General features: G+C 34.4%; 2 protein-coding genes and 1 pseudogene across 2 annotated transcripts; 2 read left to right on the plus strand and 1 right to left on the minus strand.

The window, feature by feature from the left end:
• The first annotated feature begins 7,018 nt into the window (after positions 1-7,018).
• LOC133035310 (small nucleolar RNA Z247) lies at positions 7,019-7,157 on the plus strand (annotated as a pseudogene).
• An 8,962-nt stretch (positions 7,158-16,119) lies between these two features.
• On the plus strand, positions 16,120-19,966 carry LOC115719120 (ubiquitin-conjugating enzyme E2 7). The gene is made up of 6 exons (XM_030648043.2): positions 16,120-16,344; positions 16,486-16,588; positions 17,479-17,576; positions 17,657-17,757; positions 19,293-19,370; positions 19,609-19,966. Exons 1-6 carry the CDS (start codon positions 16,302-16,304, stop codon positions 19,684-19,686), a joined length of 501 nt encoding a protein of 166 aa, XP_030503903.1. The 5' UTR covers positions 16,120-16,301; the 3' UTR covers positions 19,687-19,966.
• Positions 19,608-21,512, minus strand: LOC115719121 (uncharacterized). Its single transcript, XM_030648044.2, has 3 exons — positions 21,346-21,512; positions 21,088-21,253; positions 19,608-20,581 (listed from the first exon to the last, which is right to left on the minus strand). Exons 1-3 carry the CDS (start codon positions 21,468-21,470, stop codon positions 20,444-20,446), a joined length of 429 nt encoding a protein of 142 aa, XP_030503904.1. The 5' UTR covers positions 21,471-21,512; the 3' UTR covers positions 19,608-20,443.
• Between the last annotated feature and the right edge of the window lie 5,861 nt (positions 21,513-27,373).

Here is a 27,373-nt window from a genome sequence, read left to right on the forward strand (position 1 = left end):
ACGTGTTAAATGCGTTCAACGAATAACCATCCATGGGGACGAAGTCTAAATTGCCTCGAGGTTATATTGAAAACATTTAACTTTTGTAAGACCAACAATGGAGATCGAATATCTTAATAATAATCAAGCTCATTATTTAAAGTGAGTTGTATTTTCTTTGATTCTCTTTATTTAATTTATTTATTTTAAATATATATTTATTTAAAATTTCCAATTTAGAATGAAAAATTCTAAATATAAATTTTAATTTAATATTTATAAATTTTACTTAGATGGATATGAAAATAACATGAATTATTTCCATCTTAGTAATAATTTCCAATAAATATTTAGAAAAATATTCAATTTAAGTTGTTACAAAATTAATATAAATTAATTTACAACTCAAATTTAATTTTCTATAAATATATTTTGCATTTCGAAAAATTAAAGTATTTAAGGATACAATTTTCGAAAATGCATGTTAAAATAAAAAATTAATCCTGGAAAAAATTATTCTAATTTAATGTTGGCCCAAAATTAATTAATAAAATTAATTTACAACAAAAAATATAATTTTCCTATTTAATTAAATATATAAGAAAATTTCAAATATTTAAGTATGATGATGAAAATCAACTTAAATATTAATTTTCTATTTAATTAAATACACTAGAAAAATACTTCAAGCAAAAATATCATCTATCTAGATTTTCCTTTTGACTATTATAATTCAATTTCTAATAATATACTTTAATTTAATTTATTTTAATTAATCATTAAATGAAAAAATTATTGATTTAAGTTGATCCAAGAATTAATTAAAATAAATAATTAATTTACAACTTAATCTATTTTTCAAGATAAAATTCGAAATCTAGCATTTAAGAAATGCAATTTCGAAAAAATTGATTAATAAAATAAAGAAAAAATATATTTTGAAAATTATTTAAATTTAGTTGAAAAATTAAATTTCAACTAAAAATAATTTTCTTTTTAATTAAATGTCATGAAAAAGACATATTTAAGTATGATGATTAAATCAACTTAGATATTTTATTTTCAAATTAATTAAATGTATTAAATTCAAGAAATAAATAATTAAGTGTAGAGAAGGCTTAATTATTAATCTCTAGTTTAATACTAGGAAAAATATACTTAAAATAAATTGTACCAAAATTAATTATATAAATAATTAATTTCACAATTTATAATATTTTCCTATTTAATATTAGAAATAATAAGTAGTCTAGAAATAACTATCTAGAAAATATCTTATTTGACTAAGTATCTTTTCCACAAAATTTGAAAAAATATCTAATTTAAGTTGTATTAGAAAAAATCTAGAACCTAAATATTTTTCAAATTTAAATTTAATTAAATATCAAAAATTAAGTTGTAACCACTTAATTTGAAAATATTCCATTTTAAGTTAATATTCGAAAAGATATTAACTTAAAAAATATCTAAAGAATCTTAATGACCAATGCCTAAAATTCCTCAACTTAATTTTGAAATTTGAAATTCAAAAGATATTCAGATTTAAGTTGGTTAGTTGAAGATAACTAAATATCAACTTAAATAGGAATATTTAATGAAAAATTTAAATTAAGTTCCAGAAAGAATCTAGATGGTTATAATTCTATATTTAATTAAATACACGAAAATACATATAGTTTAGCTTAGAATATAAAATTCCTTAAACTATATTTTTCTTAAATTAATTTCAAAATAAATGAAATTAATTATGTTGCTAATCAATTTTATTAGGTTAAACTAGTTTAATTAACCTAGTACAGTCATTCAAATCAGGCAAATGGGCCTTCACAATCAGTCCAACTCGAGATCATTGTTCTTTTGACCGGCCAGGCCTTGGAACATATTTTTTAGCTCATCCAGCTGTGCCTACAAGGCTGGATTAACTTATTCAGCCTCTTGGTCGACCAGAGTCACGTTAGCATCTCTTTGAGCGGGATTTTGAGCACGAGTCCCGGGCTGAACAACTGGCGCATCATGCTTCTCATCTAACCCTTTCCTTCTATTCAAATCATCTCTGAGATCATAAACCGTTCCCAATCGATTGAATATAGAAACACACGGCTGTCTCTGTGACTGGTTGGTTTGGCCAATTAGTTGGTCGGCACCATTAACTTGGGTTGAATTTTTAGGTAAAACCTCTCCTGATGAATTGCTAGACAAGATCTGCCTGCCTACCACTTGGCCCACAGGTGGAACCTGTGACTGGGGATTGGACGGCTGACCATTTAGAGTTTGAGAGGAGTTCACAGCGGGATCTTTGTCTGTTTCGCCCAGGGCAATGACAGTTGCAGGTTGTTGACTGGTAGCCTGATAGGCTTTTCGTATCAACACGGTAGCCTGTCTAGTTTGGTCGTCAATGGTTGCTTGCTGAGCCCTCAACGTTTCCATCTCTTTGTCCCTCCATTCAACAAACATGCGCCTTTGCTCTTCAAATGCAAGATTCACCACAGCACGGAGTTCCTCCTGATCATGATGCAGGGTGTTGGTATGACCTTGTATGATTCCAAGAGCAGCACGGAGGTTCTTGATCTCAGTTTCATCTCCAATGGTTGTTCAATTATTTGTTACGGGCAGAACGACAGTGTTGGGAATGCCCTGATTAGCTGCTAAAATGGTATTTCCAGTCTCTTGCACACCAGGCGCGATTCCACTCCCAGAAGTCATCACACCGTGACCTACATTTGATGGTTGTTTAGGATTTGTGGTTGGCGGAACCCTTGTATTCCCTGGATTCTACAGTGTAGGATCCACCGTCTATGGATTTGCCCGATCAACCACGCCTCTACGAGTCTGTACCACCATTGTATTTATGATTAGATTTGAGAACGATCTTGAGAGTCTACTCTCAATGAAAGTACCAAAATGTTGACCTCGCTTTTGGCTAACGACAGTGAGTCTTGATTGTAAGCGACAAGTAGTATAAGGTATATGTAATATAATGAAGTAACTAAAGACACAAGAATTTTAGAGAGGTTTGGCCCCAAGCAGTTCGGTAATAGCCTAATCCTCTTAGTTTGTATTGACTTAAGAACAAGGAATATAATGATCCCTTTCCTTAGAGCTCTTACAATGATATCTCTGAATATGAATTCTTAGATAAGTTTTTCGACATTTTGCCCAGTGAGAATGAATCTCTATTTATAGGGCTATAAGCTTTGAGGGAAGAATTTTCCTTCTAATTACAATAGATATAATAGGAAAGATTGCATATTGAATACAGAATACACTAATCAAGGGATTCAGACAGCTTGTCATATCTATGTGATCTGATCCCAAAATTATAGGGATTTCTTCTATGACTCACAATGCGAGTGCTGAAACTGCTAAGTGTTGACATACTGTTCAGATTGCTTAATGCTCGGTTAAGCAGGTTTTTTCTGTGCGAATACATATGGTGCTCTGCTCGGCATATCTCTTACGAGCAGATATACAAAGTCGATTCCACATGTCGCCACTGTGAGATGCCACGTTAGAGTGCAAAAATTGGGATAACACCATGACTTCTTGATCTGAGAAAAGTAAAAGTTGTTGGGTTTTGTGCCCTAAATAAAACCCATTTCAATATAATCAGATTTACTTATTAATAAAGATCAGAAATAACATTTTATGTTGCATGGTTCACATGATTTATTTCATGATTATATATATAATGTATGAATTTTTTTAAGTCCAGAACATATGAATTTGTTAAAGATTATAGTGTTGTCAGCACAGTGGAATATAATCTTAATTATATATTCGAAAGTTTATTCCCTGATTTGTCAGAACACTGGATTTAGACTGACATGGTATAATCAGCGATAGGTATTCTTACACCTTGGAAAAGTGTTATGTCCTTTCCAGGACATTGGCAAAGTTTACCAGTATCGGATGTATGGAGTATACATCGGAAGGGACCGATATTGAACTTTGATTAGATATATTAAAACTTACGGTAATATCTATTCAATTCAATATCACCTGTTGATCCTAGATCAAATGACCTTAATCCTGATATGGTTAGGTTCGATCTCAAGAGTACTATACATGTTCTTTGATTTGTTAGTTAAGCCTACTTTTGGGTCAGGGTGATACGTACATTTTGGGAACATGATAGTATAATTGAGTGGGAGCGCTACCATAAATATGGAATCTATAACTTCTATAGGAACTTAGAAGTGAAACGATGATATCCTTCGAGCTTGGCTAAACAGAGATAAATGGTGGAGATCTCATTTCACTTTGCTGAAATATCATTTATACGGAGCTAAGTGTTTTAAGGATAAAATACATTGAAGGTGTAACGGTAACTTAGTGCCTTTTCAATGTAGATCATCTATTAGAGGGTCATTGATCACATTAGCGTTATAACAATGGATAACTAATGACGTGTCTATATCATGGAACATATAGAGCGTTCTATATGACTGAGAGTGCAATTCCAAGTTCTAAGTGTGGATTCAATAAGGAATTAATAAGTTAGGGAATTTACTTGGTAAATTCGGTTCGACTTATTGGAAGCTCGGTTATATAGACCCATGGTCCCCATACTAGTTGAGACCATACTGCTTGTAAGACTCAGTTAATTGATTTTAATTAATCAATTATAATTCTAAAAGTTAGACTATGTCTACTTTATGAATTTTCACTAAGCAAGGGTAAAACAGTAAATAGAGAGTTTGAAGGGTATATTTATTAATTGGGAAACTTTGATTAGTTTTTATTAATAAATAAAATAAATGACAATATATTATTTAATAATTAATTATAGTTATTAAATAATTAGATTTGACATTTATGTGGTTGAAAGAGAGAATTGGCAATCTTTGAGAAAATGGGAAACTAGAAATGATGAAATAGGAAAGTTGGAAAAGTGGAAGGCTTGTTTCCTCAATGTATGGCCGGCCACCTTTGCTTCCTTTTCTCATTTATTTTTTTTTTAATGCCAAGTAATTCAACCTTAACCCTATGTGGTATTCTATAAATACAAGGTAAAGGCTTCAGGTTTGACACACAGTTTACTGATTATTTTCTCAAACACTCTGAAGCCGCCACTGTCTTTCTTTTTCTTCTCTATATTTTTGAATTCCTTTGAGTGAATGAGTAGTGCCCACACACATCAAGTGGTACCTCAATCATAGTATGTAAGACTATGAAAAATCTGCATCAAAGAAGGAGAAAAGAAGATCCAGATTCAGATCTTGATTATGCTCTGCTACAGAAAGGATCAAGGGCTAGAGATTTGAATGGAAGGAGTCATAATATTCCGCTGCACCCACTGTAAGGTTTCTTAAACTCTTATGTGTTTATTTCATTGTTTTAGAATTCATATTAGGATGTTAATGAAACATACTTGGTAGTAAATCTAGATCCTGGTAAAATAATTCCAACAAAAGTATCCTGATCTGTTTTGCTTGAGGCTTGACTTTAAATCGAATAGCCAGTTGGTGTTGTGGGGGGACGACTCACCCCATCCTTATAAGGCGTAGAGTTCGAACAAGACAGATAAATACTTGACGCCCTTAGGAGTGAACTAGTCAGACTGATGTGGTAGTAAATTGCCATCTTCTTGAAGTACGCAAGTAAGGGCAGCATTGCACCCTGCTTAGTGTGAGCTCCCGACCAAGCACAATAACCCTCTCCAGGGTCAGTAGCTAGTTGGTCGGGGGAGGGAAGGAAGCATTCGACATTCTCTAAGAGACCGCGCTCGAACAGATTGGTCATTTTCTTCATGGTCGCCACGGATGGTGGAGAAATCCACAAATCTCCTAGTGGACCTCTCGTTCTCAAAGGATGAGCCTCGGTACACTCCTCAACAACGTAGTCCTGGCCAGCCTCTAGAACATTGCCTACTTCAGACACTGGTTCTCCTTCATCGTTATAGCCACCAAATGGCAGCATCCGAGCTACCCCTTCTTCCTCATCGCCTTTAGCATCGAAAGGAGTTGTAGGACGGACCTTGCCCTAGTCCTCCACCTCTTGGATTTCAATGTCCTCAATAATATCTTCCTCGGCAGTGGCAGGACAGGCATGTTCTGCCTTAGCTAGAGTGGCTAGACGGTCAATGTGCGGGTCAGTCAATGAAGATTGTCTATTTGGTTCACGCCATCATCCTACGCTTGGGCGAAATTTTATCAGAGGTGTGCCTGACAATGGTCACAACAAAATTGGCAACAGGTTTGCCCGCAGCACCATGGTTTGGGCGGCCCTCGAGCAGAGTGTTAATATAGTTGAATAGGTTATGTTCAGTCAGTTAATAAAGTTAGTTTTGTAATTGTTTTTTCAACTATATTCTGGCTTTTATTTCTTTGTAACTAATTTTGTTGCTTGTGTCCTTGTTGTATATAAATATGTTTGTTCATTCATTAATAAAGTAGTTCTTGTTTTTCTCCTTGCTTATGCTCTATTTTTCTTTCTCTCCTACCTTTGCTCTTTTCTTTCTTAAACTTCATATTCTGAGGTTCTACATGGTATCAGTCGCCCTAGACTAGCGTCATCAACGGAGTCCACTTCCTCCAATCCTGCTCCTATTGCTAGAACTCCACTTTCGACTGTGCCAACAAACCAGATGCAATCCAACTGGAATACGTTTTATAACTCTTTAACCTCTGTTTTAATAGTCAAACTTGATCGAACTAATTTTTTGTCTTGGAAATCTCAGGTGATCCCCACTATGATCGGCCATGAACTAGATAAGATCTTACTTGTTGGAAATCCCCCATTGCAATTTCTCGTCACAGGAGAACCGAACCCTGAATACAATCAGTGGAAATGCAAAGACCAGCTGCTTCTGTCATGGCTGCGATCGTCAATGATAGAAGGTGTCCTTACATCTATTGCTAGCTTCTCCTCCTCCCATGCAGTCTGGCATGCACTTGAACATAAATTTTTGAGCCAATCCAAAGCACGGTTGCTTCAACTCAAGAATTAGTTTTCCACAATTCGCAAGGGAGGTCAATCCATTTCTGATTATGTGGACAAGACTCAGGCCATTGCTGACTCCCTTACAGTCGCAGGTTCTCCGATTCTTGATCAAGATCTCATCTTACAGTTGTTAAATGGCCTTGGATCGGAATATGATCCAGTTGTCTCATGGATCACTGCCAGAAGTGATGTTCTCACCTTTGAAGAGGTCCAAGCTCTTTTGCTCTGCCATGAAAGCCGTCTTGAACATCACAGCTCTGTCACCGACTTATCAATGAAACTTCAGGCTAATGTTGCGTTCACAGGCTCACGCAATCCTCTTTATCGACCACCTCAGTCGACTAAGAATGGTGGCAAACCTGGTTTTCACACCCAGAATCAACAAAATAGGCCTCTCTCCCAACTCTGCCTTTGATATGGACACACCACACCAGTTTGTCACTACAGATTCGACAAAACTTGGGTTACACCCAAACCAGGCACTAATGGCCCTTCCACATCGTCAAACAACAATACCACTCGTGCCTACATCACTAAACATGAGTTTGACTATGATCCTCAAGCATTTGCCACATCCTTCATTCTTAACTTCGAAGATGATTCAGGCTAGTTCGTGGATACGGGTGCCACGAATCACGTGAAAAATGGTCTTCACAATCTTGAATCTACAGTGACATATCCTGGCTCTGAAGGTCTCGTTGTTGGAGACAGTAAGAAGTTACTCAAATCTAATAATGGATTAGCTTCATTACCTGCATATAGCTCTACTAGTCTTAAACTTAACTCTGTACTTCATGTCCCTGCAATAACAAAAAATTTGGTTAGTGTATCTCAACTAACTAATGACAATTGTGTGTTTCTTGAATTTCACAAATCATGTTGCTTTGTCAAGGACAAGCAAATAGGGAAGGTGATGCTCAAGGGGACACTTAAATATGGCTTATATGTGCTAGAACAATGCTCTAAAGCATCAAAGATGGCAGGATTGCAATAGTGTGTGCCTAGTGGTAATAGTCCTACAGCTATGACTTATACTAGTCATTTTCAATTACACAATGTAATAAATGACAATACTTGTAATTCTACTCATATCACTAAAGACAATATTGTTCCCATGACTCTCTATAACCCCACTACTTTACAAACTATCACCAAAAATCATGTTAATGTATGGCACAACAAATTAGGGCATCCCTCCCCTGCTGTCTTAACCAAAATACTACAAAAAGTTCCCCACACTGGTACCATTCACCAACTGGAGTTTTGTCATGCGTTTCAACTTGGCAAAAGTCATAAACAGCCTTTCCCTAGCACAGATACAAAAGCCAACCAGCCCTTTGAACTCGTACATATAGATCTATGGGGACCATCTCACATAAAATCCAAGGATGGATACCTTTATTATATTCATTTCCTTGATGATTACAACAGATACACCTGGATATACCCTCTCACTCAAAAATCTCAAGCACTTGACATGTTTCTAAAGGTTAAAGCCATGGTCGAAAAACAATTCAATCTATCAATCAGGAAAGTGCAAGCTGATTGGGGAGGGGAATAAAGACCATTTTCTAGGTTCCTAAGTGATCAGGGAATCCACTTTCAGCACCCATGTTCCAAAACCAGTGAGCAAAATGGGAGGGCTGAGCGCAAACACAAACACATAACTGAAATGGGACTTACTATTCTTGCTCAATCCAGTCTTACTAGTGGCATGCTTTCAACACTGTAGTTTTCCTCATTAATAGACTACCAACACCAATTTTGAATCTTATGTCCCCTACAAAAGTCTTACTTGGCCAAAAACCTGACTACCCTATTCTCAAGCCTTTCGGATGTGCCTGCTACCCTCATCTCAGGCCATATAATTGACACAAAATGGAATTCAAGACACAACGATGCATCTTCATTGGATACTCATCCTCACACAAGGGATACTTATGTGAAAATCTTGAAGGCAGCCTGTTCATAACAAAAAATGTTGTTTTCAATGAACAACTATTTCCTGCAGCAACAAATAACTCTGCAGCACAGGTACACTCCCCCTTGACATGTCTTTTTCCATCTGCAGACTTTATTACTTCTCTTACTATACCTACTACAGCCACGATTAGCAATATGGCCACTAGTGGTCCCTGCCATTGTACTCAGGGCTTACCTGTTCAATCCATAAATACTGTATCCCCTACTATGCAACAACCACCTAATATAGTACCTAATCCTATCATCCCTACTCCCATTATACATCCTGTTGCATCACCACATACCATTGACTCAGTACATAGTCCAAATAATACCACTACTTTCCCCACACCTACACCTAACATAGAACAGGTATCTCCACCACAAACATCAGTACCTAATCCTACACCTCAGGCCAATGCTCGTGAACCACCTGCTGCCACTTGTACATCTCGTACCCATGTTATGCGCACTAGGTCTCAAAGTGGCATATTCAAAACAAATCTTATATTGCCCACAAAACACCATTTGCCCGAATCATTGTTACCTACTGAGCCTAGAACATTAAAAGCTGCATTATCTAATCACAAGTGGCATGGAGCTATGAATAGTGAGCTAACTGCTCTCAAAAAGCTAACATGTGGGTTCTAGTTCCATATGATCCCTCAATGAATGTAATTGGGTGTAAATGGATACATAGGGTGAAACTCAACAAAGATGGGTCTCTCAACATGTATAAATCAAGGTTGGTTGCTAAAGGGTACTAACAAGAGGCTAGAATTGATTTTGAAGAGACTTTTAGCCTAGTTGTTAAACCAACTACAGTTCGAACAGTCCTCTCCTTGGCTGTCTCTCACAACTGGAATGTATCTCAGTTGGATGTGAGCAATGCTTTTCTGAATGGCCCTCTAAATGAGACTGTTTATATGTGTCAACCTCCTGGGTTTGAAGATACTAACAACCCAACTCATGTTTGCAAGCTACAAAAGGCCATTTATGGACTTAAACAAGCCCCTCAGGCATGGAATGATAAATTGAGAAACACTTTAAGATTGTGGGAATTTCATGATTCCAAAGCAGACAGCTCCTTTTTTGTTTGTGGCAAAGGCACAAATCTTGTAATTCTTCTAGTATATGTCGATGACAAATTAATTACATGCTCCAATGTAGCACTCATCTCCCATCTCATCTCTGATCTAAAAAAGTCCTTCTCACTAAAAGACCTTGGTTAGGTTCATTATTTCTTATGTGTGGAGATATATAGAGATAAAACTGGCATGTATTTGTCTCAGACAAAGAATATTACTGATCTGTTAGTGAAACTACATATGGAGGGTGCCAAATCAAGTCCAAATCCAACAAGTTCAAGTGTCAAACTGTCTTTAACCGAAGGGGAACCGTTTCAGGACATCACATTATACAGAAGCACTCTTGGTGCACTTCAGTATTTGTCTCTCACAAGGCTTGTTGTAGCTTTCATAATCAACCAACTAAGTCAATTTCTTCATGCTCCCACAACTGTCCATTGGGAAGCTTCCAAGAAATTACTCAGGTATTTGAAGGGCACCATTAAAGATGGTTTATGGCTGCGACCTTCATCTCTTGTGACTCTTCACGCCTACTCAGATGCTGACTAGGTAAGTTGCACAGATGACTGTCGATCTACTGGTGGCTACTTTGTTTTTCTTAGAGACAACTTGATCAGCTAGTCTGCCAAGAAACAACATGTAGTTGCACGTTCTAGCACTGAAAGTGAGTTCAGAGCACTCGCAAATACTGCTGTTGAACTCAAATAGGTTAGGTCTCTATTGTAGGAACTTCAAGTCTCAATTGATTAAGTTCCTGTCATTTGGGTTGACAATCAGAGTGCCTCTGCACTTGCTACAAATCCAGTTTTTCACGCTCGATCAAAATACATCGAGATAGATCTTCCCTTTGTCAGGGATCAAATTCTGGATAAACAACTCTCCGTTTGATATGTCCCTTCAATAGATAAAGATGCAGATGTGCTAACTAAAGCCCTATCAGCTGAACAATTTCTATACTTAAAGTCCAAGGTAAAAATGGTTCCAACACCATTTTGTTTGAGGGGGATGTTAATATAGTTGAATAGGTTCTATTCAGCCAGTTAATACAGTTAGTTTTGTAGCTATTTTTTCAACTATATTCTGGCTTTTATTTCTTTGGAACTAATTATGTTACTTGTGTCCTTGTTGTACATAAATATGTTTGTTCATTCATTAATAAAGTAGTTCTGCTTTTTCTCCTTGCTTATGCTTTGTTTTTCTTTCTCTCCTACCTTTGCTCTGTTCTTTCTTAAACTTCATATTTTGAGGTTCTATAGAAGGTAATGCCTCCAACCTTTCTTGAGTTCCCAGATGAAATGATCGTATCTTTCACCTCGAATTTGGTCGAGATAGAAATGATGTTGCACCTTGGGCTCTGGGGAAAGTGTATGTTTGCTACTAATTTCCCAATCTTCGAAGCTAGAATTTAGAAGATCGTCACTAGATGAAGATGGGCTAGCACGGGGACAAGGGTGATCCCCGTATAAAAGTTGGAGCAAATCCTGTTTGATATGATGTTTGTCTCCCCAAAACTCACCAAGGTTCATCTACAAAAGGTAGAAGACAAGAAAGTGAGAGTTGGTCGGAGTAACGAATGAAAAACAGGTTGTATAAACCGACTAGGTTCGACTGAGAAATCAAAAGCAAAGGTTTCACCCAGAAATAGAATTTTCAATCCCATAAGTTCAAAACTTCGAATTGGAATCTGGTTTTCATTAAAACTCTATGGACGAGTGGAAATGAACGTTGTAAGGTTAAACTCAAAGCGCAGTCAGATAATCAGATCAACATAAATGAGATTTTCAAGTCCTAAACCTAGGTATTCCATGGTTAACCTAGAACAGTTCAAGAGCAGGCGAGATTCATAGCAAAAAATATAGAAATCAGGCATGCATTTCATTGCAAATATGTAAAAGAAAGAAATGAAGAACTTACTCACTGATTTGAAGTTTTATTGCTCTGCTCGGATGAAATCGTTGAAGGTTTTCCTATGAATCTTCTCAAAGAATTTGGGAAGAAATTTGGCCAAATATCTTTTGCTCTGGTGTTTAAGAGTTAAAATGGCTAAAAGGATTGCTAGAGATCCTTAATCCTTTTTATAAGCAATCTAAAAAGAGAATTAATCATTTCAAAATTTAAATTTCTCGAATTCTCCCCCCCCCCAAGTATACGTTATGTGCTCATTGTAGGGAGTGTAACCGTCAAACACGCGCAAGCATCGAACCCTGATTCGAGGTAAAACCGTCAATTAGCATTAAATGGACATAAATTGAAGAGATCCCTAGTCAGGGTTACAATGATTCATCATCCGACATCAAGGACACGCATCACCCATCCGGACAAGACTCTAGGCTGAGTGAAGTCCACGTGCAACCAAGAAGGTCCGTACAGACTTATGGAGCAAATGTTATCCTATTTTTTGCATCATGACTTGGCAATAGAAATGGATGACACATGTCCCATATTTTAGATACTTGGACGGAGGAAAATATCCCTAGCAGCCCATAAATGACTACTCAACATCTGTAACATTCAGAAATCCGAGCAAGATGATTGAGGAGATGTCCGACCAAGGCGTAGACATGTTTATGCCGAGCGAAGCATGGAAGATGACGATTCTAGAGATTACTCTCGTTGTGTCTAGATGCGAAGACAATCCCTGTAATTACGGGATTGAGTCAAGCAATAACGACAACACATTCTAGTTTCCTATTTCTTGTATTGTAATTATGGAATTAATGTAGTTTCCTATTTTAGTCATTATGGGTAAAAGGGAAACCATCCCTATAAATAGTAGCTTAGCCTCACTATGAAAGGGTTCGAGAAAATTGCTTCAGAAATTCATTCAAGAGAGAAAAGAGTGATTTAAGAGAGAAAGTTACTCAGAGATCAAATTGTAAGAGCTTTTGAGTGGAAGAATACTTTGTTCTTTCTCTCAAGTCAATACAAATACACGGGGAGTAGGCTATTACCATACTCACATGGCTGAACCTCTTTAAAATCTGGTGTTCACTTTATTTTATTATTTTTCCTTTCTTTTACTTATCTTACTTAATCGCTTTATTTTTGACTCAATGTCGTTGGCTAGAAGCGAGGTCAACAATAACATTGTTTCATTTTAATGAGACAAAATGAGAAAAATCAAATCCTTGAGGCCCACATGGAATTTTGGCCAAGACTTTGTTCTTTTAGTCCATTGTCTTTTTTTTAAAAGCCCACTTAATCTTAAAACTAACCCTAAGTGAAGGCTATGTATAGAAGGTGATGGGAGAGAGCTTCCTAATGCTAGAAAACTCTAATTATATGTCAAAAAGCTCTCCTCTTCTTTTCATTAGTCAATTTCGGAATATACTATTTATTTCTCTTTCAAATGTGTTCCAAAGGTGAATTGAGTATCAACCCAAACTATTCAAGGTGATAGTTTAGGTTGATACTCAGACCTTTGTGGAAGATTATGAAGAACTATCACTTTATCGGGTTAAGGAAGGAGAATTCAGGTTCAGTACTTGTTACTACTTTGTAACAGAAAGGAACAAGGGTTAGAATACTGAACGGAAGGAGACATTTAATCCCACTATAATCAATGTAAGGTTTCGACACTTTTACCTATTTAATTTATCGTTTTAGGAATTTCATATTTAAGATGTTAGATTATAGATGTATAATCAAACATACATGTTAGTAAATTAAGATCCTGGTAAAATAAGTTCCAACAGGTCAACTGTAAAATGATCTCAATTTTAACAATATTTTGAATTTAGAGCATTGTTAATACCATCACGAGGTAGACTTTTACAAATGACTAGTGCTATTTTATAATAGTTATTAAATTAAAGGCTAATTAAGATTTTTACCTCCTGAACTTTGACATATCCCAAATTATGCTCTAAACTATTCACGTTGTTAAAAATTTCCCCTCAAACTATTAGAATTGTTGGATTCAAGGATTTCTGTCCAATTTCATTTAAATTTACTAATACGATGATTGTCCATGTATTAAATCGTGCCCTCCAAATTTTGATATCTACCAAATTGTGCCCCTTGAATTTTGACATATACCAAATTGTGCATCGTGAACTTTCATTCACGTTAGACTTTTGTTAGTAAAATTAGACAAAAAATCACAAATCCAACAATCTCAATAGTTTGAGAAAAATTTTGAACAACCTAAAAAATTCATGAGGCATGATTTTGTATATGTCAAAGTTTGCGGTAAAAATTCTCGTTGACCTAAATTAAACAATGTATTACATGATGCTTAATTATTTATGTGATGTTTTTTAATTTTTAAAAAAATTTAAAACATGTATTTCTCAAATAAAAAAATATTCCTAAAATAACTCAAAAAAAAAAAATCTTAAATCTGGATGCACCTCCCTCCTAACATTAGTTATAATAATTAATTAACAATAGGTTATTTTTATGGAAGAAATTAATAATAGGTAAGTATCCTAGGATTCTGAAAGTTGCTGGAAATGAATCAGGCTTTGCTTGTTAAGTGGGGATGGGACCTCCTTAACGAAGATCAATCATTGTGCTGTAAGGTGTTAAAATCTAAGTATCTGAGAAACAAATCGTTCTTCGATTGCTCTTATAAGACTTCTGACTCGTAGTTCTAGAAGAATGTGGTGAAAGCCAAAGAGATCCTTAAGAAAGGTACTTACAAGATGATTTCAGATGGAAAAGAGACTTTATGTCTGGACTGATCCTTGGATTATTCACGGACAGGATTTCTACCCTAAGGCCAATGCTTCTCGGCTTGACGGGGCGACAAAGGTTGCGGAGTTACTTTTAAAGAATGGCCTAAACTTCATTCACCTTTACCTTGGAAACCGTTAGTGACATTATTAAGAGTGGTAAACCAAGTGGCCAAGACAGAGATAGGTGGGTGTGGACAAAGGAGCCAAATGGTTTATTTTCGACAAAGTTTGCCTATCTTGTCCAAGCTTTAGAAAGAGCTCCCGACTACGTTATGGCCCCCGCACGGTGGAAAAAGCTTTGGAACTCCAAAATCCTAAAGCGTCATAAGGTCCTCTAGTGGTGCATTCTCTCTGACATCTGCCTATCCGGGCCATCCTCGCTAAGAGAATTAAGATAGAAGAGGCCTCTTATCCAATTTGTGGGGAAGGTGAGGAATCAATGGAGCATTTATTCCTCTATTGCAACTTTGTCTACCATCTCTAACGATATTCTCCTTGGGGGGTTAAGCTTGTATCTGATTCTTGTGCTCGTGTATAGGATTAGGTTGCTTTTCTTTGAAACTTGAAGTCGAAAGGGGTGGATACCGATAAGTTATTCCTCTATGCGTTAATTGTGGTGGATACTGTTTGGAAGGCTCGCAACGACAATGTACATAATAATTCCATGGATAACATTAAGCACTTTATTGATTCTATTTCTATTTATTACGTAGATTATGCATCTTGCTTGTTTGTTTGGATGTTAGTTTTTATGTCTCCTATTTGCTCCCCTCCTCCAGCTGATTGGATTAAAATTAACTGTGATGTCAAAGTTTGTAGTAGCTCCATGTGTGCGGTAGCATTAGCTAGGGATTATACAGGGTCTATTTTGTGGGTAGCGGTTAACATGCTCAACTTCTCGAATCTGCTAATTAGAGAAGCTGCAGCGTGTACGCTAGCTCTGGAGACAACCGTTATGATGAAGATCCTTTTTGTTCTTGTTGAGAGTGATTCTAAGAAGGTTATCAATGCTCTAAAGGGAGTTCACTTCAGTTGGGGTATTGATAATTATATTCATATGTTTAAACAACTCTCTTCTGGTTTGTCGTTGTAATTTTTCTTCTATTATTAGACTTTGTAATTTCTCGACCCACAATGTTGCTAGATGGGTTTTTGTGAATCATATAACTGGTATGGTTGAGCTCTCTTTTATACCAGACTCTATCTTTTATAACGACGATGAAATCTAATTTTAAATCCTTTTAATTATAAAATTTCTATTTTCAAAAAAAAAAAAAACAAAATGCAAGGTAGCAGTAAGTAAATTTTAACAGATGTATCTGATCTGACTGTTCGGGCTCCAACAGTGGACACTAATCAAGAAAGTCTTTTAACATTTACCTTAACGTTTCATTTTCTACGTGTCCAAATACAATTGGTCACAGAAATCGGTTTTAAAATTTGCATCGGCACCATATCATAGCTACAACTTTCGCCGGACTCGTTTCCCACACAGTAATAATGAGTGAGTCTACGTTCCGAACCTTCTTTCTGTCTATAAATATACTTTAGTGTCGGCTTTAAAGAGCTCTTTTTCTCTCCCCCTTGCAATAGCTGAGAGCTCCGAGCTCTCTCTTCGTCTCCCTACAGCTTTACCATTTGTCTCTCTTTCATGGCCTCACAGGCAAGCCTCCTCCTTCTGAAACAGCTCAAAGGTATTTGAGTATTTTTCTTTTCAAATTTCTTTCTCATTGATTCGGATAGGGTTACTGGATTTCGATTCGTCTTGAGATGTGATCTTAATTGATGTTAATTTTTTAACTTTTGGAGGTTAATCTGTGTATTTGGGTTTGCAGATCTTTGCAAGAATCCAGTGGATGGGTTTTCGGCCGGTCTGGTAGACGAGACGAATATATTTGAATGGAGCGTTACAATTATTGGACCTCCCGATACGCTTTAGTACGTTTTCTTTTTAAAAGATTTTTGCCAACTCAAAAATTCGTTTTTTTTTTCTTGATCAATTTTTGGGGTTTTTCGGTTTCTATATTGTCTGCCTGCGACTGTTTGTGGATGTTTGGATCCTTGGGTGAAATTTGTTTATTTCTTCTTGAAGTTAGTTGATATTTAGAATTGGATTGTGCTGTCCGGATATTTCAAGAAAAGAAAATTTTCTCAGTTTGTGGGGATGCCCTTCTAGATTAAAGGTGTAAGAAAAACGATGATCGGTCGGTCTGGAGCTTTGAACAACCAATTTTCAAGCTGGTTTTTTGGGTTCGGGTTAACTTTATGTTACTTATGTTAAAGATGTATCGGAAACTGATTTTAGGGATAAGACTTAGAGACGGTGGGAAAGGTTGCAGTTTTCATTTTGGAATATATTCTTGGTGTATACTAGCGAAAGAAACAACTTACTTTCTTTATTTGTGATCCTAGAAGGTGATGATATTCTTAAAATTGGAACTTTTTTAAATGGCTTTCCGAATTCTGCTCCATGGCGAGTTACTCATTTTCTTAGGCAGGTGCTAAGTGATTAACTTAAATATCGCTTACTACCAGTTCTTGTTATGCTGGTTCATCTTTTTCGGCTTATCTTACTAGTAATTTGACTTGTTGATTTTTGTTCTGTTTTGTTTACTGTTTTTGAGGGCTCGGGTGGATGTAAACTTTGGCTTCTTTCCTTATTGCTGTTTTATTAATTTTGTTTTGAGTTTGTAAGCCTGAACTATATGTTCTCTTATGTTCTGAGGCAAGTTATGTTTATCTAGAAAACATTCTTGCTTAAAATTTTTGTATCATTCAAAGCAATGGATGACATGACGTTATACTGATTGTTTTATATCTTATTGCAGTGATGGAGGATTTTTCAATGCTATTATGAGTTTTCCCTCTAACTACCCGAACAGTCCTCCATCAGTGAAGTTTACTTCGGAGATTTGGCATCCAAATGGTTTGTTATGCTCCCTAATTTCCACTTGTTTGATATTCTTAACATGATATTGAGAGCGTTTTTCACTTTTTCATTTCCAGTTTATCCTGATGGACGTGTTTGCATATCGATTCTTCATCCTCCTGGCGATGATCCAAATGGATATGAGCTTGCAAGTGAACGTTGGACGCCTGTTCATACGGTATGTGATGTCTTAAAGATGATCTATGTATCATCAGCTTATAGTTATAGGTAGTTGTGCAATGTCTAAACTGTTATAGATTTGTTGTGAATGAGAGTATGAAGATTCTCGTTTATTATAAGTAACCCGAACTCCATAATCAGACACGAAAGTTCCAACTAGCTATGCGTGAGGAAGTTTGGGCCTTTTGGGTTACAGAGTTTCTTGCTAATCATTTGACAAATGATTAAACAGTAGACAGTAATGATAAAGACAATGAGACTAGAGAGATAATGCTATGAGTTGAGGAATTGAAGCTGTGACCTGCATGGGTAGGGAGACCAGATGTAAATTGAAGTTGTGACCTTCATGGGTAGGGAGATCAGATGTGAAGAGTCTAATCGTGGAAGCATAGTGTGTGCTCATTTTGTTGCTTGCATACCTTTAGACCACCAACTGTTGTCAATTGTTAATCATAGAGAATAGCCATTTAATTAAGTAGAACTGGTGGGAAGGGGTGTCACCTCTAAGTGATGTGTGGAATTTATTCTTGTTCATTGTTTTGAAAAGAGAAGATTCTGCATTGAATATTTGCAATGGTAAAGAACATGGAGTTTGGCAATATGGTATTGTGACAGTTTGTTTCTAGTGTGAAAGTAACATGCATCTATATCTTTTTCATCGGTTTTGTTTAGAGTTTAGCTTTTAGGACCTTGTGCAATTTTTAGTTTTCAAGTCCAGCTTCTAAGTGATTCTTGATTGCCATTAAAATTGTAGCTGTTTTGCATTTGTGTTGCAATTTCAATGGATAAATTGTTGGACATTTAGAAACATTAGCTAATCCTTACTTCATTTAATTATGGTTTTCTCACAAGAGCTCAGTAGCACTTTGCTGTTACTTGAGTTTTGTAATGTTATTGTGAGATGATCTTGTTATGGAAGTTATCGCAGTGAAGTCCTGGTTGGTCTTTAGCTGGTGCAAGGGAGTGCTGATCCTGAATATGGATCTCTTGCAAAGTATCAATGACATGTCTTTGCTTGAAAAAGAAAATAGAAGTATAGGACTACAATTGTTGAATTTTTCGTCTTTGGACCATATAGGTTATTTGCTTACTATGAACAAAAGTTAACTTTGCCTACTATGAAGATGAAGCACATTAATTTGAATACGGGGCTAGTAAAGTTTTTCAGAGTTGCAAATCATTATATGCTAATCACATAGCTTCAACGTCTTTCAAGCCTCATATCTTCCCCCCAAGGAAAGGATCAAAGGGGCTTTAAAGCTTTCTGGATGAAATTTTGTAACGGGAGGCTGGGCTCTGTGGTTTCATGCTATCATTGTAAAATTTAGGTTACTTGTCTCCCTTTCTGCAAATAGTCAAAGTCTTCCTATTACAGATTAATGATTGATTACAAGTTCTATATTTCTCGTCTGTGACTTTACAGCCTTAAGTTTTTTATAGATGTCCTCATGAAGTCATGGTGGTTAAAGAAGGGTCCTGAGGTTCCGTTAACATTTTTATAACATTGTCAATGTGTAAATTTTGTCCCTGCAGGTTGAAAGCATAGTTTTAAGTATAATATCAATGCTTTCCAGTCCGAATGACGAGTCTCCTGCCAATGTTGAAGCAGCGGTAAGTCTTTCCATGCTTTCCCTTTGAATGCTTTTGCTATGTGATTTATCTACTCATTTTCTTAACTACTACTGGACAAGTTGAGAAAATAGTTAAAAATTCTTCAAAGCAATCAATGCTCAAATGTTTCAGTCTGTTTTTTTTTGCTCTAGAAGTGTTCAATTTTTTTTGAAAGGCACAATGCATATGTAAAAGTGGAAGAGTTCTAAGATTGTTGTTGGCTTTTGGTGTGTTGCAGAAGGAATGGAGAGATAGGAGAGAGGAGTTCAAGAAAAAGGTCAGCCGATGTGTGAGAAAGTCGCAAGAAATGTTGTGATTCACCATTCAAGGCGTTTCCTATTCTTGCTTGGGGGCTAAAAGCTTGTACTAATTAATTGGCTTGGTGACTACTGCCTTGCCTTGGGGTTGGTCCATGTAGCATGCCATTGAATTCTGGCATCAATCTCTTTTACTTTTTCTTTACCTATTTTGTTATTTTATTTTTACATTTGTTTTTCTTTTTTCTCTTTATGTCACAGTATTTGCTATGACTGGAGACATCTTTGTATTCAAAGCGTTTTCATTAGTGCTTGGCAACGAAGTGTTCTTGTCATAAACCCATTCTCTGTTTTTGACCGCTTTTGTTTAGAATCTTTAGATGTTTGAAGTACTTTCTCGATCAGATGTCATTTTTGAAACAACCGGCCGTGATAGGCAAAGTGGGGTTTTGTGTTTCACATTTTAAGTCCATATTCAATTGATCTTAAAACCTATTAGTGTGTACCCTTCATTGTCCACATTCATTTGATCTTTACCAAATATTGTTACCAATGGGCCTAATTTTCATCCCATTCCTCTTTGACGTTGCTTCGTATGTAATTTATTACAGTATTACCTAGTGGAAGTTAAAGCTCTGTATTTAATTAGAGTCGCAAACTCATTAAAGAGACTCGACCTTTATCCAGTAAAGGTATATCCACAGATACACAACACAAGGTACAGTTTCAAGTACGACGGGAAAAAGCCTCGAAGAAGACTTTATTTTTGACTAAAGACATTACAGATATACATAAAGAGGGTGCTATTGAAATGAATCAGTCATGCTTGGGTGATTGAACGTGACTCCCCATTCGGACAACAATCCCATTGATATCTCTTACGTACCCGACTTTTTGGCCCCATTCCTTTTCTTCTGGCTCGCTCACTGATACGGCGCCGTTCTCTATTGCTTTCTGCATTATTACAATAATATTTATTACATTCAAAACATAACCTAATAATACAGTGTTTCTACAACACACTCCTTTAAAAGGGGTGAACCATGCACCCTTAATTGTTTCAGATTTTTTTTCTAGTTTAATTTTTTTTAATAGTTATTTATGGTGTAGTTATTTAAAATATTTAAATAAATTTTCAGAGATTTAAAATAAGTTAAGACCTCATTCGGGTTCAAATTTTATTTTATAAACTTGTGAAGAAATAAACTTATTTTAAACCCCATTTTTTGTCGGTTGTTAAATTTTTCAAATTTTTTTAAAATTGTGCTAGATACCAAAACAGATGCAACAATAAAAGAATTTTTCAATAATATATTGTTGTTTTCTTAACGAAGTTGCACTTAAGTCCCATCTCCCATGTTGGGACTACAAATAAAAATAAAATCAAACTCAGTATATTATAAGAAGATCCCAAACCGCAATTAGTACACTAACGTAAACGCACATATATGGATACATACCTTGTAAGCAGCATCAACGTCCGAGAAGGCAAAGCAAACCTCGACAGGTTGTCTCTCACCGTGAGACCCGGCTGCGGTTTGGACCGATCCTGTCACCTCATCTGTTTCATGCTGATGTAGCGGAGTAAAGGCTATGGTGCTCTGCCCACTCTCTAGCTCTCCCCACCTAGTAATTATTTAAAAACTAACCCATTATTGATTGATAATTAAATAAATAAATATATTTTCATAAATATAAATATATATATTTATATATACCTGTGGGATTTGTCCAAGCGGCGAACACTGAAACCGAAAGCTTTTTCGTAGAACGTTACGGATTTCGCTACGTCCTTTACATAAATAACTATATAAGCCAACACTGGTCTAAGATTCGACGCCATTCTTAAGGTTATTTTGTAGTTTACTGGTGAGAATGGTGTTACATATATAAAATGGTTAGACCTTTTTTATTTCTCACAAATTCGGACATTTGTAATTATATGACCTTTACACATGGCAAATCTTAAGCCTTCTACACGTGGAGCTCTTGCATGTGGTGATGCGGTCAGATGTCATTGCGTGGCACCGATTGTGACAACTCATGACTTGTTTTATGGTGTTGTTACCTATAAAACTTGTGTATGCAATAGAAGTTGTATGCGCAATGCATGCACAAAATATTAGGTGTATAGCTTTAGAATGATGTTTTCACCATAATAGAATTATTTATTAAAAGGGACAGTAATTCTAGTTATGACTTGGTCATAGATTTATAACCATGAATATTCATTCAATAATATAAACAGATAATTGCTTAATTTTCAGATCGGCATTGATATGATTATTATTAATTTTTTTTTTAAAGAAAGTTATTTATATTAATGAATAAGTTCATTTACAACAATAGTTTCAATAGGGCTAGGACAAACAATTTTCTAAACAATATCAGTATCTACTCTTAAAGCAAATCTAGTTAGGCTAAACAATCTCAGTATCTATCCTTAAAGCAAATCTAGCTAGGCCATGAGCAGCAGAGTTGACACTTCGATAGACATATCTTAGAGAAATACTGGGGAAATAGGACATCTGATAGATAATATCACGAACTAAATCATAAAAATAACTATAATACTGTTGAGGATTGTTAACATTTTGAGAGACAGTGAGAGCATCTGTTTTAATTAAATGCACCGAACAATTGATATGATGCAACCATTTGAGACAATAAGAAATGGCTTTTGCTTCAATTTCTTTGACAGAAAAAACTCCTTTAATCGGTGCCAAAATCGTAGCAATGACCTGTCCATAAGAGTTGCGAACAATGCCCCCAACACCAATAGTTTGGTTATCAACATCCAAAGCTGCATCAACATTTAGTTTCAACAAACCTTCGGGGGGAGGCAGCCACGGTTGGCTTCGGGATTGTGAGCTTTGAGGAGGCTTGGCAGGTGGAGTGTTTGCTTGACGATATTCATAGAGATAATCCATAGCTTTGTCCAAAAGAATAGATTGTGGAAGAGGATGTGAATGGTGTAGAGTCTTATTACGATCGTTCCAAATAAACCACATGAGATTAATGTTGGGTTTTATGCCCTAAATAAAACCCATTTCAATATAATCAGATTTACTTATTAATATAGATCAGAAATAACATTTAATGTTACATGGTTCACATGATTTATTTCATGATTATATGTACATAATGTATAAATTCATCTGAAACCCTTTTCACATACTTGATCCTGTTTATTGTGCCGTCAACACATTGGAAAGTAAACATGACTATCTGAATAAAGTTTCCTAGATTTATCAGACATAGGGTTTTCTTGATACGATAATCTACAACAGAGTTTACTTGCATTTGGAGAAGTGCTATGTTCTTTCCAGAACATTGGTTAAAGTAAAGCTCAGGTTGGATGCATGGAGTATGTATCGGAAGGGACCGATATTGAACTTTGACTTAGATTTATTAAACTTACCGTAATATCTATTCAAGTCAATATCACCTAGTTGATCCTAGATCAAATGATCTAAATCCTGATATGATTAGGCTCAATCTCAGAAGGTTATTCGTGTTCTTTGATTTGTTAGTTAAGCCTACTTTTAGGTCAGGGTGATACGTACATTTTGGGAACACGGTAGTGCAATTGAGTGGGAGCGCTAGCATAAACATGGAATCTATAGCTTCTATCTGGCGAATAGTAAGCAAATGATGATCTCCTTCGAGCTTGACCAAACAAACATAAATGGTGGAGTACTCATTTCACATAAGCTGAAATATCATTTATACGGGGTCAAGTGTTTTAAGGATAAAATACATTGTAGGGTGTAACGGTAATCTAATCCCTTTACAGTGTAGATCATTCATATAGAGGATCATTGATCAAATTAGGATTATAACAATGGATAACTAATGATGCGTCTATGTGGTGGAACATATAGAGCATTCTATATACTGAGAGTGCAATTCTAAGTTCTATGCGTGGATTCAACGAAGAATTAATAAGTTAGTGAATTTTAGTGCTAAATTCTTGATCTACTTATTGGAAGCTCGGTTATATAGACCCATGGTCCCCGCACTAGTTGAGATAATATTGCTTATAAGACTCATGTAATTAGTTTTGATTAATCAATTATAATTCTCAAATTAGACTATGTCTATTTGTGAATTTTTCACTAAGTAAGGGCGAAATTGTAAAGAAAGAGTTTTAGGGGCATATTTGGTAATTATGATACTTTGTATGGTTCAATTAATAAATATGATAAATGACAATATTATTTAATAATTATTTATATTTATTAAATAGTTAGAATTGGCATTTAAATGGTTGAATTAGAAAATTGGCGTTTTTGAGAAAATCAGATGCAGAAAAGGTAAAACTGCAAAATTGCAAAAAGTGAGGCCCAAATCCACTAAGCATGGCCGGCCACTTTTGTAGGCAATTTAAACTGATATTTTCATTATTTTAATGCCAAATAATTCAAACCTAACCCTAGTGGAATGCTATAAATAGATAGTGAAGGCTTCAGGAAAATTACACTTTTCTTCTGACACTTCTGATTCAGAAAAACCTGAGCCTTCTCTCTCCCTATCTGGTCGACCACTCCCTCTCTCTTTCTTCCCTCTTGAATTTTGAAATTCTTAGTGTAAGAGTAGTGCCCACACACAGCAAGTGATACCTCAACCATAGTGAGGAAGATCGTGAAGAAAGACTTTCAGCAAGAAGGAGTTTCAGCATCAAAGATTCAGAGAAAGAGATCCAGGTTCAGATATTGATAATGCTCTGCTACAGAAAGGAATCAAGGGCTAGATATCTGAACGGAAGGAGTCATATTATTCCGCTGCACCCAATGTAAGGTTTCCTAAACTTTATACGTGTTTATTTCATCGTTTTAGAAAGTTCATATTTAGGGTGTTAATCAACATACTTGTGAGTAGATCTAAGATCCTGGTAAAATAATTCCCAACAACTGGCCTCAGAGCCATGGTAATTGATTTACTTGCAAGAAATTTGGACTTTAAAACGATTGTTTGTTTTGTTTTTGGATGGTATCATGTTGTATTGAGTGTTATTTGATGATTGATTGGTGCTTGTGAATTTTCGTGAAAAATAATTGAATATCTGTTTCTGGAATTATTTTTATTGGATAGTATGGAAAAAAATTAAGCAAGTTACTTTTTTCCAGAACTCAATTTCGATTTAATTTGAATTAGTTATGATTTTTTGAAGTTTCGAAAAAATCGGGGTTGAGCTGAAACCCTCGTGCACGCGCGGAAATCCTGCCAGAACCCACCAGTGCCGAGATTTCAGGCCCATGCACTTCCCATGCGCGCGCGGACGAGTATGCACAGCATCCCGTCCGTACAGCTTGCAATTTTTTCGTTTTTCTTCGTTTTTTCATCCCTTTTCATGGAATTAACTTCCGATTTTTTGTGTAGTTCTGTATTTATACTATTACTATTCCTAATTCAACTCTAATTATCATAATGAATTAATTTAATATTTTTTAAATTTAATTCAAGATATTAGTGTAATTTGAATTTAAAAATAGTTAGTATCTATCTTTTTTGCTTAATAATCTATCTTATTTTTAAATTTGATTATATCTTATCTTTTTTTTAAATTTAAGGTGAGATTTTAAATCTTTTTAAATAAATCTTTTTTTTTTATAAATAATTTGACCTTATTTAAATTTAAAATAAGATAACTATAATCATGTAATTTTTAAATGAAGTAAGATATTTTGCTAACTTTTAAATTTTGTTATTTTATTTATTTAAATTACATTTAAAATTTGAAAAAGATATTCATTTATCTTTTTTAATTTTTTATTTAATTTTTATTTATATAATAACATTTAAATTTTAAAAGTAGTTAGCAAATTTTGAAATGATATTTAGGTTGGTTGAAACCTAATTTTTCAAAATTGTAGGTTTAATTTTAAATTTATTTTTTTTTAAATTTCGAATTTTTTCAAATTTTTTTTTTTAAAAAAATTTCGAAAATAGTTTTTTTATTTAATTAATTATTTAATTTTAAATTAAATAAATCCTACATCCAACTATCAAGCTAACCTTGTTGCAGGAGTATGTGTTTTAGCTTGTGTGTAAGTTTTCGAAACCTATTATTACTTGATTGCAAATAGCCATGGTTACTATTTTCGAGATCTAATGATCTGATGGCTCCCTTGCTCAAGTAAATAATTTGTAACAGGTATATTTACAATCTTCTTTCATCTGTGTATGACCTAGCAACATGATAGGACCCATCCAAAGTGTGCATGTGTGAGCCTATATGTTTACTTTCATTATAGATGCATATAGGTTGTTGTTGCTAAATAAATTATCATAGTTCTTGATAGATTTTATTTAGGCCCATTTAGTTTTTGGGCCTATTCCATTAATAACAGTTGTTCATTTTAAGGTTAAATTCCTCTCTTTTAGGCCTTGTGTGAGAGTTGGGAGCCATAGTAGTGGGTACGACATACTGAGCCCAACACCCCCTCACATGAACCACCCCAATTGTGAAGGCCCATTTGTCTGATTTGAATAACTGTACTAGGTTAATTAAACTAGTTTAACCTAATAAAATTGATTAGCAACATAATTAATTTCATTTATTTTGAAATTAATTTAAGAAAAAAAAATATAGTTTAAAGAATTTTTATTCTAAGCTAAACTATATGTATTTTCTTGTATTTAATTAAATATAGAATTATAACCATCTAGATTCTTTCTGAAGCTTAATTTAAATTTTTCATTAAATATTCCTATTTAAGTTGATATTTAGTTATCTATAACTAATCAACTTAAATCTGAATATCTTTTGAATTTCAAATTTCAAAATTAAGTTGAGGAATTTTAGGCATTGGTTATTAAGATTCTTTAGATATTTTTTTAAGTTAATATCTTTTCGAATATTAACTTAAAATAGAATATTTTTAAATTAAGTGGTTACAACTTAATTTTTGATATTTAATTAAATTTAAATTTAAAAATATTTAAGTTCTAGATTTTTTCTAATACAACTTAAATTAGATATTTTCTCAAATTTTGTGAAAAAGATACTTAGTCAAATAAGGTATTTTCTAGATAGTTATTTCTAGACTACTTATTATTTCTAATATTAAATAGGAAAATATTATACATTGTGAAATTAATTATTTAAATAATTAATTTTGGTACAATTTATTTTAAGTATATATTTTTTTTCCTAGTATTAAACTAGAGATTAATAATTAAGCCTTCTCTACACTTAATTATTTATTTCTTGAATTTAATACATTTAATTAATTTGAAAATTAAATATCTAAGTTGATTTTATCATGATACTTAAATATTTCTTTTTCATGACACTTAATTAAATAGGAAATTATTTTTAGTTGAAATTTATTTTTTCAACTAAATTTAAATAATTTTAAAAATATATTTTTTCTATATTTTATTAATCAAATTTCGAAATTGCATTTCTTAAATGTTGAAATTTTGAATTTTATTTTGAAAAATAGATTAAAGTTGTAAATTATTTATTTTAATTTTGGACCAACTTAAATCAATGATTTTTTCATTTAATGATTAATTAAAATAAATGAAGTAAAATATATTTTTCTTTATTTTATTAATCAATTTTCGAAATTGCATTTCATAATGCAAGATGATTTTGAATTTATCTTGAAAAATAGATTAAGTTGTAAATTAATTATTTATTTTAATTAATTCTTGGATCAACTTAAATCAATAGTTTTTTTATTTATTGATTAATTTAAATAAATTAAATTAAAGTATATTATTAGAAATTGAATT

The sequence above is a fragment of the Cannabis sativa genome, chromosome 2 (genome assembly GCF_029168945.1).
Source record: "Cannabis sativa cultivar Pink pepper isolate KNU-18-1 chromosome 2, ASM2916894v1, whole genome shotgun sequence".
In the NCBI taxonomy this organism is placed as follows: Eukaryota; Viridiplantae; Streptophyta; class Magnoliopsida; order Rosales; family Cannabaceae; genus Cannabis; species Cannabis sativa.

Excerpts from the sequence above, each read along its gene's own strand:
- LOC115719120 (XM_030648043.2), top strand. The coding sequence starts at position 16,302 with ATGGCCTCACAGGCAAGCCTCCTCCTTCTGAAACAGCTCAAAG. Across the intron at positions 16,345-16,485 it reads CCTTCTGAAACAGCTCAAAG|ATCTTTGCAAGAATCCAGTG; the intron begins GTATTTGAGTAT and ends TTGGGTTTGCAG. Across the intron at positions 16,589-17,478 it reads GGACCTCCCGATACGCTTTA|TGATGGAGGATTTTTCAATG; the intron begins GTACGTTTTCTT and ends ATCTTATTGCAG.
- LOC115719121 (XM_030648044.2), bottom strand. The coding sequence starts at position 21,470 with ATGGCGTCGAATCTTAGACCAGTGTTGGCTTATATAGTTATTTATGTA. Across the intron at positions 21,254-21,345 it reads CGCTTGGACAAATCCCACAG|GTGGGGAGAGCTAGAGAGTG; the intron begins GTATATATAAAT and ends AATAATTACTAG. Across the intron at positions 20,582-21,087 it reads ACGTTGATGCTGCTTACAAG|AAAGCAATAGAGAACGGCGC; the intron begins GTATGTATCCAT and ends GTAATAATGCAG.